At 39.3% G+C, this 17,890-nt stretch overlaps 1 protein-coding gene across 9 annotated transcripts in view; it reads left to right on the forward strand.

Moving 5' to 3' along the window:
- psd3l (pleckstrin and Sec7 domain containing 3, like) overlaps positions 1-17,890 on the forward strand; it is a 130,724-nt gene that overhangs the window by 18,167 nt on the left and 94,667 nt on the right. For 5 of the 9 annotated variants that reach the window (XM_083568097.1, XM_083568098.1, XM_083568087.1 and 2 more), the window contains one exon: positions 15,267-15,375. In XM_083568097.1, coding sequence (XP_083424223.1) covers positions 15,267-15,375 — 109 coding nt within the window. Of the gene's footprint in view, positions 1-1,389; positions 1,545-1,598; positions 1,905-15,266; positions 15,376-17,890 lie in introns of those variants that run through there. The other 4 variants (XM_083568103.1, XM_083568104.1, XM_083568102.1 and 1 more) reach the window with 4 other exon arrangements.

Genomic DNA, 17,890 nt, shown 5'->3' on the forward strand with positions numbered 1-17,890 from the left:
TTTACAAGTTTAGTTGTCATTCTGTCATATTTGAATCATATCTGGACACCATTCAAGATCTTATTACAGCCAACAAAAAAAAGCATTTATTTTTTACATGATTATTTTAGATTATTCAAGCAGTAAAGAAGCCCAAGTCAAATGAAGTCAAGTCAAGTCACGTGGTTTGTCATTTCAACTATAACCATATTAGTTTTGCAGCAGTTTGAGAGTATCTTTTCGGTTGAGCGTATGCATGTGTTGGCTGTAAAGGTGCTACATGAACCAGTGATTTGGCTGTAAAAAATTTTTTTTTATTGAAATAGATGCTTATTTGTGTGGCTTTTGCTCCTAAGAGGAGTTTCGAGTTCATGCACAGTGCAAGTTTCGCATATTAATACGTGCACTTTTATTTGACATTTTGGGAGGCTGATTTAGCTTTTGTTATCCCTGAGAGAAGAAAATATGAATGTAGAAGTTTATGAAGCCTTGTTGTGGTTTTCTAACCACCAGCAGCCCACTTACACTAGATTATAGGGTACAAAAAATAAAGCACAGATGACTACATAATTTATTTATTTTTTATTTTTGCCTTAATATTCAACATGCAGCATTTTTCATAAAATAAAATATAGCACACATGACTTAATTTTTTTCTCTTTTTGGCTTTGGTAAAATATACCGCAGATGATGACATCATTTTTTTATTATTATAAATTTTTGGCTTCAATATTCACCTAGTTGGCAGCTTTGATGAGGCAAATTCAAAAATATAGCATATATATATATATATATATATATATATATATATATATATATATATATATATATATATATATATATATATATATATATTTATTTATATATATATATATATATATATATATATATATATATATATATATATATATATATATATATATATATATGAGACTAAATAATTTTCATTTATTTATTTTTTTCTTAAATATTTATATAATCTGCAGCTGCATAAGACAAATGCAAAAATATAGCACAGATGTCAACACAATATTTTATTGACTTTATATTCACTTACCTTTGTTAAGACAAATAAAAAAATATAGCACAGATGACTACATAAATTATAAAAAAAAAAATTATTCTTTATTCACCTAGTCTGCAGCTTTGCAAAGAAAAATGCACTCTTGCATTCTTTTGTTGTATTTGCAACTAGGAAGCATTTAAAACTATACGTTATGTTTGGCATCACATTCATCATCCCAGGCAGAAAAAAACCCCAGTAGAGATACTTTCTCTCGTTTTCAGAAGGTCCATAACATATCGAAAGCTTACAACACCTTTTTCCGTACTTTACTTTCATGTCAGCCCACCCCTCTTTTTCCCATATGGATCCTTCCAGAGCGTTGTCCTAGAATTGTAAGCGTACCCGGGAACGTACCAAGTGTCGCTGAGACGGGGGTGGGGGAAGGGCTGGCATATGGAGAACAAAACACGAGCTCTAGTGCGCGGCTCAACGCGTGACAGATGAGGTCCGGCGCTGATGGTTTAGCAGATGTTTGGCAGATGATCTTTATCCAGCCTTGGTGAGTATTATGTGTAAAAGCGAGCGCGAGTGTATGGGAAGGTTTTTTTTTGTTGTTGTTCGGTTCATTGCTGCAGCAGGGTTTCACTTCTGCGCTGTGTGTCACGCCTTCAGTCCATCCAAAGCCACGGGCTGGAAGTGCTGCTGGGGCTGGTTGGAGAAAACATCTCGGATGAAGCTCATATCTGTCTCGCAGTCTGCTGTGTATTAGATTCTGAGGTTTTAGTGGATTTTGGGTGGCCAATTGGCTTTAAAGGAGCTGTTTTGATCGCGGAGAGTCACCACACACACACACACACACACACACACACAGATCCTATGACTACACCAGACCACTTGGGATATGGAGCACAGAGATGGGGTGAGATGCTCGAACTAAGCTTTTGTCTTCTGATTGCTATATAATGAACGGTTTTGGTCCATGTGTGAGGAGGCTACGTAGGTTCCTCCAGGAACCAGGTCCATCAGCAACATTATTCCATGATCTGCTGAAGCTGCTCGTAACAGCGACAGGCTTTATGGGTAAAGCAAAATATGGAGTGTGTGTGTGTGTGTGTGTGTGTGTGTGTGTGTGTGTGTGTGTGTGTGTGACCGTTTAGTTTCATGTATTAACCTGGTCATAAAGCAATATAGTCCCGAGAGGGTGTGTGTGTGTGTGTGTGTGTGTGTGTGTGTGAGAGAGAGAGTTGTGGCCGTTTATTTTCATGTAGTTACCTAGTCATACAACAACATTGTTCAGAGAGAGAGAGAGAGAGAGAGAGAGAGAGAGAGAGAGAGAGAGAGAGAGAGTGTGTGTGTGTGTGTGTGTGTGTGTGTGTGTGTGTGTTTTATGGCCCTTTATTTTCATGTAGCAGTCTGGTCATTCAGCAACATTGTTTCGAGTGAGGGATTGTGTGTGTGTGTGTGTGTGTGTGTGTGTGTGTGTGTGTGTGTGTGTGTGTGTGTGTGTGTCTTTTCATGGTCACAAGTACACGTGGCTTGATTAAGTCCTCAATGAAGTTCTTTTCTTTCTCTGGGTGGAAAATCAGCAGATTCAGCATACAGCAGATCCACAGAATCGAGTGAGATTCCTGCTGAAGATGCCCCCCCCCCTCTTTCTATCTTTCCTTCTATTTCTGTGTGTGTGTGTGTGTGTGTGTGTGTGTGTGTGTGTGTGTGTGTGTTTTGAAAAATAGCTCACAGTATTGACCTTATAAGGAACCTTTTTTTAAAATTAAAAACATCTTGATTATCACGCTTTCTTTTGGTCACTAAAGCAGTCATCTTCCTCGTCTTCTTCCTCATCTCCATCTTCCTCCTCTGCTTCCTCTCTTCCCCTCCCACCCACCCTCCTCTTCAACTTTTTTTTCCCTGCACTTTTTCTTTATCTTTTCTGTCTTCTTCATCTTGTTTTTCTGCTACATTCTCCCGCTTCCCCTATTCATCATTTTCTTCATGTTCTTCCTCTTCTTTTCTCCTTTTCTTCTTTATCTTCCCATCCTTCTCATTCTTCCTCCTCCTTTTATTCACCTTCCTCCTCTCCTTCATTTTCATTCTCCTCTTCTTCCTCACCTTCTTCCTCCTCTTTGAGTTGTTTGTGTAAAACATTAATTAACAACATTCAGTTATTTTTCTTATCAAAAGGCTTAAGAAATGTAAGATGAAAGAAACCTGTCTCTGTGTGTGTGTGTGTGTGTGTGTGTGTGTGTGTGTGTGTGTGTGTGTGTGTGTGTGTGTGTTTGTGTGTGTGTGTGTGTGTGTGTGTGTATCTCAGTGGGTATTTCCCTGACCACCAGCATTTCCATCCTGTCATCTAGTCACTCTGGTCTGCTAACAGCCTACGTTAGTGTTACAACACATGCTGTCCAAACAAGAATTGCCACATGAGTCTCTCTGTTTGTGTGTGAGTGTGAGAAAACGAGAGCGTGAGCTTGTGTGTGTGTGTGTGTGGATTGGAACACCAGGATCTGGTCTTGGTTTGTGTGTAAATTGAAACTGCATGGCCGTCACTTATGTTTTTGTATTGTAACGACACGTTATAGATGTAGTTGATGTCGTCGCTATCGGACGCTGAGTGATTTAGTATACAGTTTACACTTCAGAACCCTGGCACAGATCCGTAAACGGGTCCTGCATCCAGTATTCCCTCGGAAAATGTTTCCAGCTCGGGTTTTTTTTTCCTTGTTCATCCTCTCATTTTTTCCCTCTTCAGTTACAGTAAACATAGTGCTGCAGATATATATATATATATATATATATAAATGTATGCAAAAGATTTAAAGCGTGTTCAAAGTAGTTAAAACCTACATAGCTCCAAAAGAGCTTGAATTCATCAATAAGAGACGTCGCTCTTTCTGTGTCCAATCAAACAACAGATCTGGCAAGATTGACCGATTCGCATCGGTGCATCAGCATAAAAGTTATGTGATGCATCGATTCAAAAAAGTGTGCATCGGATACAATTTTGGCATTTATACCGCGATGCATAATTTTTTTTAGATATAATTATTAATAAATGTTATTGTTTAGAAAGTGACCATGAATTTGTGAACAATATTTGATATGTAGATTGATTTCTCCTCGCTAAACATTCCTGCGTCCTGAGATTAACATAGAATACAGATCAACATGGCAGAGGTAGAGCTGCAACTTCCTGCAGACCAACAGAAAAAGAACGTCTGGTATTATTTACAATTAAGTAAATTTATGATTGGCATAGAATCACATTTTTTCCATTGCATCATATTGTGTTGAATTGAATCGAAATCGGACCGATCTGGATCTTTTGTGGGATATATATATATATATATATATATATATATATATATATATATATATATATATATATATATATATCTTGATTACTTGATTTTGCAGAACAAAGGCTATACACCTCCATCCATCACTAATGGCTTTGATCCCAGTAGGACTGCTGGAGGAAGGGAACTCATTGTAATTCAGCTCTAATATATCTCTTCTCCATTCTTTCATGACCAGCTTTGGAGTTCCACAAGCAGATATTTACATGTAATACGCCTCGCCCCGGTTTATGGATCAATCTGAACACTTTTATAAATATTGTCATGCAGGTTTTTTTTTTAAAAGTGTTATGTTTATTAGTGTAAATTATTGGTGCACTTTGATGAACTGGAATCTCTTCCATTCATTGTACTGTGTCAATGGAAATGTTTAGCATCATTCATCCATAATTCAGCATCCCAAGACGCCCTATACGAGTGTGTGCCTTCAATGTTCTGTAGAAGAAGCACAAAAGTGAGGTGTCCTAATCCTACTGATTAGGCCCTTTGGATTGGATTAGATTCAGGGATTGGATGCATAAAAAATGATACAGTAACGTGCAGTGTCAGTTGGCTCTTGTCTAGAAAGCATGATAATTGACAAACTTTTTAAAGGAAGCCTGGTCCTCTGGCATTGCCTGATCAGAAACATATCCGCAACCTCTTTCTTATAAATGTGAATATCTCTTGTAATGAGGAAGTTTCACATTTTTTCGCAGTTGGAAGATTTTTTTTCTCCCTTCCGTCTTATATGACTCGTACAGCACCCTGATCTTAATCCATGAACTAAACTTTTGCAGTCTGATCTAATCTATCTATCTATCTATCTATCTATCTATCTATCTATCTATCTATCTATCTATCTGTCTGTCTGTCTGTCTGTCTGTCTGTCTGTCTGTCTGTCTGTCTGTCTGTCTGTCTGTCTGTCTGTCTGTCTACACAACACATCACAAAGAATTAGAAGAAAATCTATTAGGCTTCTTGGATCAATAAACCTAAGTAGAATAAAGTCCACATTGCACACAGGATTTGCGTTTCACGTGTCGGCAAATTATATGAAATCAACATCGAAAAACAATAAAAAATTAATTTACAGAATTAAATTAGAAACGGAAAATACCCTTGAACCCCCCAGACATTGTTAAATATTTCAATCCCTGCCGCCAATATGTTCCTTCGTCGCTCACGGATTATGTAAAGCAAAATCTGTGACGGGGGCAAAGGTTGTATTTACTTATGAACGTAAAAAATATTGATCTTTCTTTTTAGATTTTTATTTACAGAAGTTTTGTAATAGGCTGTGTATGAACTTATTGGGAGAATCAGGTTCCTTCTATCGAATCATCGAATCTTCGAGTATTTGGGGTCACCCCCAATATATATATATATATAAAACTATTTATTCATTGGCCCTGTACTTCTGTAAACTATATGCCAAGTCTCCGGTGTATATGGAAGACAAAATATATCATAGAAGAATATTCTAGAACATGTAACTGACAAAACCAGGCATTGTGTTGCATTCGAAGATGACTTCTCCTCATTGGCCTACTTCAGATTGAACCACTCATTTGCTCTCGTGTCCTCCTGCTCCACCGAGGTAAATGGATCATCTCGAATTCCCAGGCCGTGTTCTCCGCGTCTGCTTCCTCTTTAGCGTGCCCTACATGAGAGCCCTATATTTCACCTCATTAACTCGTTTTATTATCACCGCTAAAGTTCTTTTACGCCGCGGGACTCGCATCCTGTCTCCTCTGGCTTCTTAAAAAATCCCAGTGTGATGTACATCCAGGAAGTGGTAAATATTATATAGGCTACCGCATCCAATGGAATAGTTTTCTGGTTACGCACGTTTTTCCTGTAGCCTGGTCTGATGATTATAAATTGGACAACACCGAAGAGGTTCAAATAATAGGCTTCTTTCTACTAATGGATTTAAATTCTTTCAACATGTTGTAACATGGTGTAAAACCAGTGTTTACGATAATTACTGTGTTAAAACAGCCGAGATAACAGACTGGCTCGATTTTCATTTTCGGCCCAAAACACATCTAATCTACAAACCTAATTCTAAAAAAGTTAGAGCAGGAGCACTCTTTGGGTTTACAATTTACCTCAGAATACAAAGCAGCTAAGGATCTTAAAGGAAGCATCTTTTTCTTTCTTCAAACACGATGATGCTACGAGTGATACAGTGCTGTTTTCACAGTTTCATGGGGGAAATACCCTGAACAGATATCAGTCTGGATTTATGTATTTGTTAATAAGTGGGACAAAATGATTGTCTATGTACAGTGACCTTGGTGTTAGGGGAAGGTGGTAGCTTAGCGGTTGAACTTTGGATCATGAGTTCAAATCTCAGCCACAGTAACCTGCCACTCCTGGTCCCCTAAACAAAGCCCTTAACCCCACTACAACAGCTACTCAGTTGTATGAATGAGATAAATATATTATGACAAATGTAAATGTGTTAAATCGAAGGCTCGGCTCCACCTGGTTCTGTCCATAAAGTAGGTGCTGAATCAGGTCCGGCTTTTCTGAGTTGATGTTTGTTTAAAAATCTGCATCTCACTTGGATATTACTTCTTTATAAAACCCTCCCTGTTTCTCATACCTGGGTTTATTTCCTGCGAAGAACAAGTAAGATCAAGATAATTTCCGCAAAGGTACAAACAATCTGTCTGCCTGAAGAATGCTGATTTCGTTACGCAGTGAATGTGTTTATCAGTGGTGGACGAATTACTTGACTAAATGTAGTTGAGTTAAAGTAGAGATACACTCGATAAAATATTATTCCAGTAAAAGTGTCCCTTTAATTTTTCACTTGAGTGAAAGTGCAAAAGTATTTGCCTATAAATGTACTCAAGTATCCAAAGTACTATGTTTTATTATGGCTTTAATGTTCCTGTTATCATTTTTGTCACAAGACTTTTTGTTTAATCAACTCAGTTTTTGTAAAACGGCTCTGTTACTCTCAGCACAACGATCTATTAATAGAATGATATTAACAAGTCAAATGCTGATTGATTGAATTTAAATATCATGAGCCCCAAAATACAGACGGTCCCCGAGTTACGATGATTCGACTTACATTTTTTTGATCTTACGATGACGATATCGAATTTTACGATGAAAATGATAATTTAGCATGAAGCCGGAAAGACTGTCACAGTCACAGCACCGTATTCAACTTCTGATATTTTTCACTTACGACGGGGTCGTTGTAACGTATCTCCATCGCAAGTAAAGGACGACCTGTAAAGAGTCTGGTGTTTCTTCCATCATTTATGTACTGCTTTCTGTTGAACTACAGTTGAACTGTATGTTGGCGATTAATAAATACACCAAGCGCCAATCAAAACAAGAGTCTGATGGCTGACCTTCTGCGTGTTCTACCTGTTTTTTAAGTTTTTACCCTCATAAATAAAAAGGAACGACTGATTGTGCAAAATTTACCTGAGTAAAATGAAGATATTTGACTTTGAAGTGTAGCGAAGTTAAAAATAAAAGTCTCCCCATTAAAGTACAGTGATGACTGAATTTACTTCATTACTGTCCATCACTGGAAGTAGATGAATAGAAGTCATGAATGACTCGAATACAGCACTTTTAGTTACGTTATTTATGCAAGACAAGCCTATGGTGACGTGGAGGAAACCGGCAGGATTTGGCCACAAACTCAACCCTGGGCTGTTGAACGAGAACTCAAACAGACCCTGATTATACACACCGAGTTCTTATACTCTTGGAGAATTTTTTTTTATCCATTGCATGTATCGATGTAAAAGCGTCTGTGGATGAGACTCTAAAAATGATTAACCCCTTAGAGTTAAATTAGGAGGTAGATTTGAGAGTGACATCACGTTCCCACTTTAAAAGAGTTTTTTACGTTCATACTTTAACCACATTTTATCATTGACATAAAAAGATCTCCTGCCAACAGTCCTGTTTTCATTTTCCTTTTGTACAGTCGTTCAGATCATTCGTTCAAGTCAGACACATTTCAGAGGCCTTGAGCTGCTAACCAGCATGCTGAGCTTTGGACAGACGTTTTTAATGCTAGCAACTATTTATACTACAACCAGGTATTTCCCTGCCTAATTTCTTTTCTATAGCTACTTCCTGATCACCGTGTACGATTGTGCGAACGCCAAGTGCACGAGGTTGAATATTACATGCAAGTCTGTGGGTGGAGTTACCTTGAGGAAAGAGTGTGAGACATTCATTTCCCTTCCTGGATTTTTAAGTATTCACGTCATATTCAATTTTGGAGACACGTGATGCAGCATGGGGAAAGTGAGTTGCATCACACTTTAAAAAAAAGTACCTCAGAAAAACATGTTTAAATTGTATATGCTGTTTTCTGAGAAAAGTCCTCTCATCATATTGCCATTTTGTCTGAGGTTTCTCACACTCTCACCCCTGTCAATCAAAGCGACACTTCCAACTGTCTGTGGGCTCATGTATGCAGAAGAAGGCCGATAGTTAAAAGAGATGTGATTGGTTGGTTTCACATGTCTCATTTTAGTTTTCACAATACTTTGTTGTTAGCGGTTCTGTATTAAAAGACAGCTGAGTGGGATTTGGCAGGAACGAAAGGGCGACGCAACCGTGCCAAACCGTGTGTATGCCAAAAAATTTGAATTTGAGCAGCCTGTCTGAATAAAGCCATAGTTGAAGGAACATGCAGCACTTTGACCCGATTTGAACCAGGTTTCCTGAGGTATCCGGATTATCTATGGATTATATGGATTATTTTAACTGCATTATGTAAGTAATTAACCTTGAAACTTTGGAAAAGCAATTTTACTTACTTTTTGGAAGTTGTGAAGCATTCCCAAGGAAATGGCATCAGATGTATATATATATGGAGTCATAGTCATAGCCCTGGTATTGCCAATCTGCCACTCTTGGGGCCCTTGAGCAAGGCCCTGAACCACCCGTGCGCCGGGGGTGGTGTGTCATGGCTGACCCTGCGCTCTGGCCCGAGCTTCCTAACATCACTGGGATATGCGAAGAAAGAATTTCACTGTGGGGAAATGTGACAGGAATTACCCTTTTCTTTTCTTTTCTTTTCTTTTCTTTTCTTTTCTTTTCTTTTCTTTTCTTTTCTTTTCTTTTCTCCTCTTCTCTTTTCCTTCCTTCCTAATCACACAAAACAGCACAGTTAGTGATCACAAGAAACAAATGACCAGATTACTCATACCAGATATGCCGCAAAAGCAAAAGTATTGGGACACAATACTTTGAGGCACACAATTGTATCGGACGTCTTCGGGTGCTGTAGCATGAAATTTTCCCTTCACTTCAACTAGGAGACCAAACCTGTTCCGGCATGACTATGCCTCTGTGCACAAAGCCAGCTCCATGAAGAGATGCTTTCCACAGGTTGGAAGATGTGGACGATCTCCTGCTACAGATCTCCGTCCCTGTTGAACACCTTTGGGATGATTTTTTAAACCTGGGCCTCCTCACCACACCTAAATCAGTACCTGACTTCACTAACACCCTTGTGGTTGAATGAGGATTTTTTTTATAAGAGCAAATAGAGACTAAATGTAGAATAGGATCTTCAAAAAGCACATTGTTATAGCTTAGTGTAGAACTGTTCAGAACAAAGAGCAGACTATTTGAAAAACTTGAAGAAACAATGGCAGCTTTGAACGAGCCGATTTGCACGTTACGCTCGGTACAGCGAACGATGTTAACACTTGATAAGGTTCAGATACCTGAGACATGAAAAGACGAGGCTGAAATGGTGTCAAATGACAGCGTTCAGAAAAATGCACAAGCTCATTGTAGTTGAATCGTACGCCGTCTTACTGAGCGGTCGAACCGGAATTCTTTCTTTCTATCTGTTTTTTTTTTTGTGGTCACATTTACAAGCAGGCCATGGTTTAGCTACAGTATATTACACAACACACTCGGAACGGTCAACATTCCTGTGCCCACCAGTTTGGCTTCGTTCTTAGTAGACAAGAGACAACATGTGCTGTTAAGGATGTGTTGTGGTTATATAGTAAGAATATTAGAGTGATTGCAGTATTTAGTTTCAGAGCAGAAATGGTGATGATAAAACATAGATTTGTGGAAAAATCATCGGATTAATTCTTGTGATTATGTGATTAAAGCAGGAAGGATATAGAAATTTGGATCGACCTATAAAAGGCACAGAAATCGTGTTAAAATTACAATCCTGATGTATATCTCAATGCACTCGTTTGCACTTGGGCAGGCATTCCATAGAACAGAAACCGACCAATCCTCTGTATTCACAGGGGCCAATGAGCAGGAAATAATCCGCTAATGATTTCAAAATCACACAAATGCCCACAGGGTGAAGAGAAATGAATTTGTCCTGAAAAATGTTTATGCACTACATGTGACGTATGAATTGTGAGGGCGAGTCGCGGCCGCATTCAGTGTCTCTCAAAGCATTACGACGCACGACGGATCAATTTAAAAGTTTATCGAAGTTAACGATGTGATGCATCGATTTCAGAAAGTGTGCATCAGATACATGTTGGCATTTATATCATGATGCATTGTTTTAAATATATTTTCATCATTTTTAAACCATTTCATTATTAATATAATGAAATTGTATTATATATCATTTTAAATGTATAATATAATTATTAGTAAATGTTTTATTGTTTAGAAAGTGACCAATCATTTGTGACCGATATTCGATACGTGGATCGATTTCCCGTCGCTAAACCGTTTCTCGAGCGCGTTTGTCTCAGCATCGCTGCGGCTACGTTAGCATGACGTATCGCAATGCTACGGAGACCGAGATGTGTCCCGAGAGTCACATAGAATACAGATTAACATGGCAGAGGTAGAGCTGTAACTTCCTGCACACACAACAGAAAAAGAACGTCTGGTTTGGTCAATCTCCTTTCTTTTTTTGCACTACAAAGGCGTGTATGTAAAAGGGGCCATACATTAGAAGTCAGAAGACACATTTTGCTGTCTGTCTAAACCGAAGAGAAAAAAGCGAACTTTCACGTACCATGTTGAATTGAATCGCATGGAATTTTTCCATTGCATCGTATTGCAATGAATCGCATTGCGTTGAATCGGATCGCGATACATCGTAATTTGGGGAATCGTTTCGCATCCGTAGCTGCTTCATATGTATCTTGAATGTATCGTATCGTTGGCTATTCATCGTATCGGCCTCAGTTATGGAGATGCACATCCTGAACACATAAAGTGTCAATACCAACACGGAGCTCATGAATTACTTGCACCTGAAGAACACAAGCAAATAATTTAACATTGGGTGGACATACAGTGCTTTTTTGATTGAATTAAAACCAATGCAGACAATCCAGATTAGACAACACACATAAGTATAAGCCAGACGAATGGTCAGGCGAGCCGGTGTTAACTGATTTAAGTCTAAATCAGCAGAATATTGAAAGCAGGATATAAGGGCTTGAACGGCGAAACAAGAAATTGCACTGAAAGTCTGGTTTGTTTACAGGGAGTCGTGTGTATGCAAACTGATGTCATTAGGAAGAGAGCTTGCATTAGCTGGAGGTCATGTAATGAGGTTGTGAGCTGAAGATCGTAGGAGTTGGGCTGCTCTTTATAGATTTTCATCTGTCCCACTAGATGAATTTAAAATCTGTGTGCTTGTGTCTGTTATTCCACTAAAGTAGACCAAGAAAGTAGAGCAGAGCTGTAAACCCTGAGGAAATGTACTAATGATATGTAATTCATTCACATGCATGCAATTATTGTCCTTTAAAAGAAAAAATATGATGCTGTAAGTACACTATATGGACAAAAGGATCAGGACACCTGACTTTTCCAGCCATAGGTGGTTTATTTCCCAAACGGTGACCACAACATTGGAGGCACACAATTGTACAAGATGTTTGAAATTTTTCCTTGAACTACAGGACCAAAACCTGTTCCAGCATGACGATGCCCCTGTGCACAAAGCCAGCTCCATGAAGATATGGTTTACATAGTTTGGAGTGGAAGATCTCCTGCTATAGAGCTCTGATCTCAACCCTACTGAACACCATCGGGGATGAATGTGAACACTGACTGCACCCCAGACCTCCTCACCTGACCTACATCAGTACCTGACTTTACTAACACCCATACGGCTGATGAACACAAATGTCCAAAATCTAGTGAAACATCGTCCCAGAGGAGTTATGAGGGAATTATGAGAGCAAATTAGGACAAAATGTGGAATGCGATTCTCAAAAAGCACGTCATACTTACGATCGGGCGTCCGCAAACTTTTGCCAAAATGGCGTATAAATTATTTTTTTTTTATCTTTTTATCTTCCATCAGTATGACACTTCTGAACCTTCTCATCGACATGCTCATGTACGAAACATTTCTCTGATACGCAATAATCTTGTGCAATCTTGCTTCGTTCGACTTGAGCAACTAAAAGCTTTCAAATATTTCCCACAAATAATCATGTGATCATTACGCAGTGGGATTTTTGGACATGGAGACAGACATGAAAATAGAGCTTTAATTATTCCATTAGCATATTGTTTTGTGCCTAAGCTGCAGGTCTGAGCCTGTGTCATGACTTTATTAATTCACCTGAATAAAGGCGTGAAGGTGTGGGTGGTGGAGATCAGACACGGCTCTAAACACATAACTTCTTGGACTTTGAGCCAGTTTTAACAGCACGCTGTTTAAAAAACAGGGAAAGATCTACAGCACTGACAGGACTTTACACTCGCTCAGATCTGTTAGCATGAAAACCTTTTTGGACAAAAGTATTGGGACACTTTTTTCAATCCATATGTGGTTCAAACTGTTACCACGAACTTGAAGGCACAGGGAAATTTTCCCTTCACTTGAACTAGGAATACCAAACCTGTTCCAGCATGATAATACAAACCCTGTGCACAAATCCAGCTACATGAAGATATGCTTAACATACTCTGGAGTGAAAGATCTGCTATAGAGCTCTTAACCCTATTGCACACCAATGGGATGAATGTGAACCCTGACTGTACCCCAGGGCTCCTCACTTCACCTACATCAGCATCTGAATTTTTCACAAATCTCCACAAGAATCTTGTAAAACATCTTCTCCGAAGAGTGGAGCTTATTACAACAGCAAAATTGGACTTGATGTGGATAGGATGTTTAAAAAGCGCATACCAATCGTATGGTCAGGTTTCCACCTACGCTGATTAGGTATGGCATTGTAACGTTATGAGCGGTGACGTGAAGAACACTGATCATCTCTTCGTCATGGCACCTGTTAGTGGGTGGGAATTTATTAATCGGCAAATAAACATTTTGTCCTCAAAGCTGACGGGTTGAAAGCAGGAAAAATGGGCGAGTGTAAGGATTTTAGCGAGTTTGACACATCTGGGTCAGAGCATCTCCAAAACTGCAGCTCTTGTGAGATGTTCCTGGTTTGCAGTAATCAGTATCTATCAAAAGTGCTCCAAGGATGGAACAGCTCTGAATCGGCCGAGGCTCATTGATGCACGTGTGGAGCAAAGGGACTGTTTTGGCAGCAAAAAGGGGACCAACACAATATTAGGCAGGTGGTCATAAGCCTTGAAGTTCAAAACATGTATGAATTACAGCTGTCTGTTGCAGGAAATTACCTTCTGACCAATCAGATTTTAGAGTTCGAGTGCTTTGGTGTGAAATAAAGTAATAAAATCTACTGTAAGGTAGCAATTAATAGTTGCAGCTATTATGTCAAATACCTAATACATAATATCAGGAGTATTTGCACTCTCTTTCATTATTTCCGGAATAACCATCTGTGTGTGTGTGTGTGCGTTTAGCGTTGAGTCAATTATGACACTAACAAAAGCCTCCAGATTAAAACACGAGTGTGTGGATCGAGTGTAAGAGCTCGGTGCTGGGAAAGAAAGCTCACGTTCCTCATGCGTCCAGAGGGAGCCATAGCAACTGCTCTCGCTCCTGTCAGCACTTTCACCTTTTACTACTGTGGGAACTCCAAGCACAGCCTGTAGCCTGAAATTTACACTGGCTTTCTCAAAAGAAAGCTTCAGCTGTCTATGACGCACTGTAGCTTTAAACCCGAATAGATCTCACATGTGATCACATGTGTGAATCTAAATTGAAGCCTGGAGCACTTACAGTTTATCTACGTTGCTCGGAGCATTCCGAATCATCCTTAATATGCATTCGCAAAACGATCAGTGCAAACAGCACACGGGATTTCTTGCAAAAGCCTGTATTTTTCTTAAACTCCTCAGTTCATCATCTCCAAAGTAAATATTTGTGCTAATGAACAGCTCGTTGCCCTCAAGTCCATTCGTCATTGTTGACAAACAAGATCGGCAAACTGTGGTAGTCATGTCAGCGTGACGGCGCACGGTTTCCGTAATTACTGATGTAAAACAGCGGTTTGGATCACAAACGATTGAAGGCGGAATTTCTTCTGCACAAATTTACACATTACCGTATGCGGGATATTGGTTGTAAGAGTTAAATGTTATACAGTAATCCCTCGAATTGAATCTCGCGGCTCCGGGTTTATCGCGGAATAGAATTCGCCACGTTACTAATTTACCTCCTTTATGACGTCATAGGACACTTCAACCAATAAACAAGCAGAGAAACTACGCGTAGGCTACGCTACTGCAGAACTGTATACTGTACAGTACATGCACTTACTATAAAAGTGATACAGTGCACTGTATTTCTACCAATTTACACAAAATTCATCTCGCTCTATTCTTGCAAATGTTGTTTTTTGTGTGTGTTTGAAATGTGTGTAGGAGGATTTACGGCTTAAACAATTCCGCATTTTTTCGTTTATCGCGGGCGGTTTTGGAACGTAGCCACGGGCATAAACGGGGGATTACTGTATAGGTATTTATAAATACTTGATGCTAAATGACAATTATTCGTGATGTCACAGTGAAAGCGGTCACGGATCTAACACGGTGATCTCTTTTTCTAGGCTGAAACATTTGTTTGGATCAACGGCTCCTCCTCGCACGCTCAGAGCGTCGCCAAGGCAAAGTACGAGTTTCTTTTCGGAAAGACGCGCAACACTTCACCAGGCACTGGTAGGATGTTCGAACTTTTCATTCTTTCTAACGCGATGTTATTTGATATCTATTTATCTGTCTGTCTGTCTGTCTGTCTGTCTGACTGGCTGTCTGGCTGTCTGTCTGTAGATCTGTCTGTCTGTCTGGCTGTCTGTCTGTCTGTCTGGCTGTCTGTCTGGCTGGCTGGCTGGCTGTTCGCATTGATCATTATGGAATGGGGATTAATGTTCATGATCGATTTAAATTGAAATCTATCATCATTTTTGTTTGTTTGAGTTTATGCAGTTTTTCAGTGTCTGGTTTGTGAAAGGTTTAAATAATTAAATATGGTTATTCTTAATGAAAATTCACCCCGGGATGGATCGCACAAGTTAAAACTAGAGGTCGATAGTGGTTTTTCCGGGTGGCATCTGTTCCTAGACCATCTGAAAAGGTCCGCTGTCATTAGGAGAGCGGCCTATAGAGGCGAATCGCTAACACCACGTGCTGTTTGTTACTACAAGTTAGACGGCGTGCTGCATGGAGAGCGTTATATTTATATTTTATATAATTATTTTGATTAATATCGTTTATATATTCACATTTGTTTTATTTGGCACATTTTCATGATTCAGTACTATTTTACACATGGGGTCTTATGCTTTTTTTTCAGTATCTATTTTTAAAAACTAACGTTTAATTAATCGTTTAATCTGCGAGTACGATCCCACCCTGGTATTGGTATCGGTAAAATATCAGTTGACCTCTACTTATGAATACTAGAAAGAGTGTTGTTCTAGTTGCCGTGTTACAGCGCCTGAGTCGTGCTCCATTTTTTCTTTTCATATCAGCACCAAATCTGTCTAGCAAACAGTTTTCTAACTTGATAGTGTTGTGTGTTTGTGTTTTATCAGCATGGCATCAGTTACTCTCCCATTTTGATCCCGTAGATCAGCTTAGGTCAACTGGAACGACGTGGAGCAGCGCCAAACTAATCCGGATAAACATACGCAAAAAAAGTAGCCATTTGGATTTATATAAATATGTTTTGCTAGTAATTAGTGACCATCAAGTAAATTTAGTGAGAACTATTTGAACTTCCAAGTACATTGTATGAACAAATTTTAGCAAATTTCAAATAGTTTGTGGACACTTGAGATTAAGATTGGCACGAGGTGTTATCAGGAAGTAGTTCTGTAACACGCCAACATGCTAAAAGACATTGTCCTGTGTACATCGGACGTTGTGTAACTGGGGATTTTTCTGAACGGTGCGTTACCTTGTCTGCTTATCTGACCACATATTCTCCTCACGAGTTTCAAGCACATGTTCTCACTTCCGTACCCACCCCACTCGCCAGATTTGGCTCCTGCAGACTTCCCGAAGAGAAGATTCGGCTCAAACCTCCAAGTTTTGACACCATTGCAGAGATCCAGTGCGAATAGCAGAAGGTGCTTGACACGCTCTCGAAAAGACGACTTCCAGGACACATTACCGGAAGTCTCTCAGGATCAAGATCCAACCCATGTAAAGCAGATCTTCAAGGAGCTGGTTTGGTGCACAGGGGCATTGTCATGCTGGACCAGGTTTGGGTCTCGTAGCTCAAGTGAAGGGATTATTTCATGTCCAACATCCAAAGACATCCTATACAATTGTGTCTCCATCTTTGTGGGAACGGTTTGAAGAAGAACCACACATGGCTGGAAAAGTCAGATGTCCCAGTTCTTTTGTTCATATATTGTACTTACTGCAAAATATTATACTATTGGTAGTGTTAGTGTCGTTCGGCCGAAGATTCAGGTTCCTAGCTTGAAATAGTAGGTGTGGTCATTGATAATTGTTAAAAAAACAACCGCGCTCATTATGTTCATAATCAACAGACACGTCACTGTCCTCCACACACTGACTCACGACAGTGGAAGAACTGGTCTCCGGTGTCAAAATTTTGCTTCGCGTGTTGACCTCATTCATAGTTTACAGCATGTTAGAGATGAGCTCCGGTTCTCCTGCAGCAGTGACTGGTTTCGTGTTTTCCGCTCTTGATCGTGCTCGTTGACTCAGAGATGGAAAGTACCGAAGTACAAATACTTACAGATTTTCTCAGCTGCTTTAAATCGTTTTTTTCGAATCATCAAAAATATTTGCACGCCAGTCAGTGTGTTTCTCAAAACGAATTGTACAAACAGCACAATACAATGGATTTCTTGCAAAAGTCTGTACTTTTCTCAAAATCCTCATTTCATCTCTCAGAAGTGAGTATTTATGTGAATGAACATCTCATTCCCATCAGAATGAAAAGTGCCTTTGTAACACAATCCGTTAAATGATGTTCAAAAGCGTTCGCAATTTGATCAAAGCGACGAGAAAATGTTCTTATGAGCAGTTTCTCAGATCAGAAATGAAATTTCTCCAAACTACTTGTTCAGCTTCCGCATCATTTAGTCACTTGTGCACATCATAAAAGCATTTTCTTGTCGTTTTGATCAAATTGCGAACGCTTTTGTACATCATTAAACTGATTGTGTACGAGTGTCTGCTGTTTCCTACATTATCA

Source organism: Silurus aristotelis (genome assembly GCF_946808225.1).
Source record: "Silurus aristotelis genome assembly, chromosome: 18".
Classification (NCBI taxonomy): Eukaryota; Metazoa; Chordata; class Actinopteri; order Siluriformes; family Siluridae; genus Silurus; species Silurus aristotelis.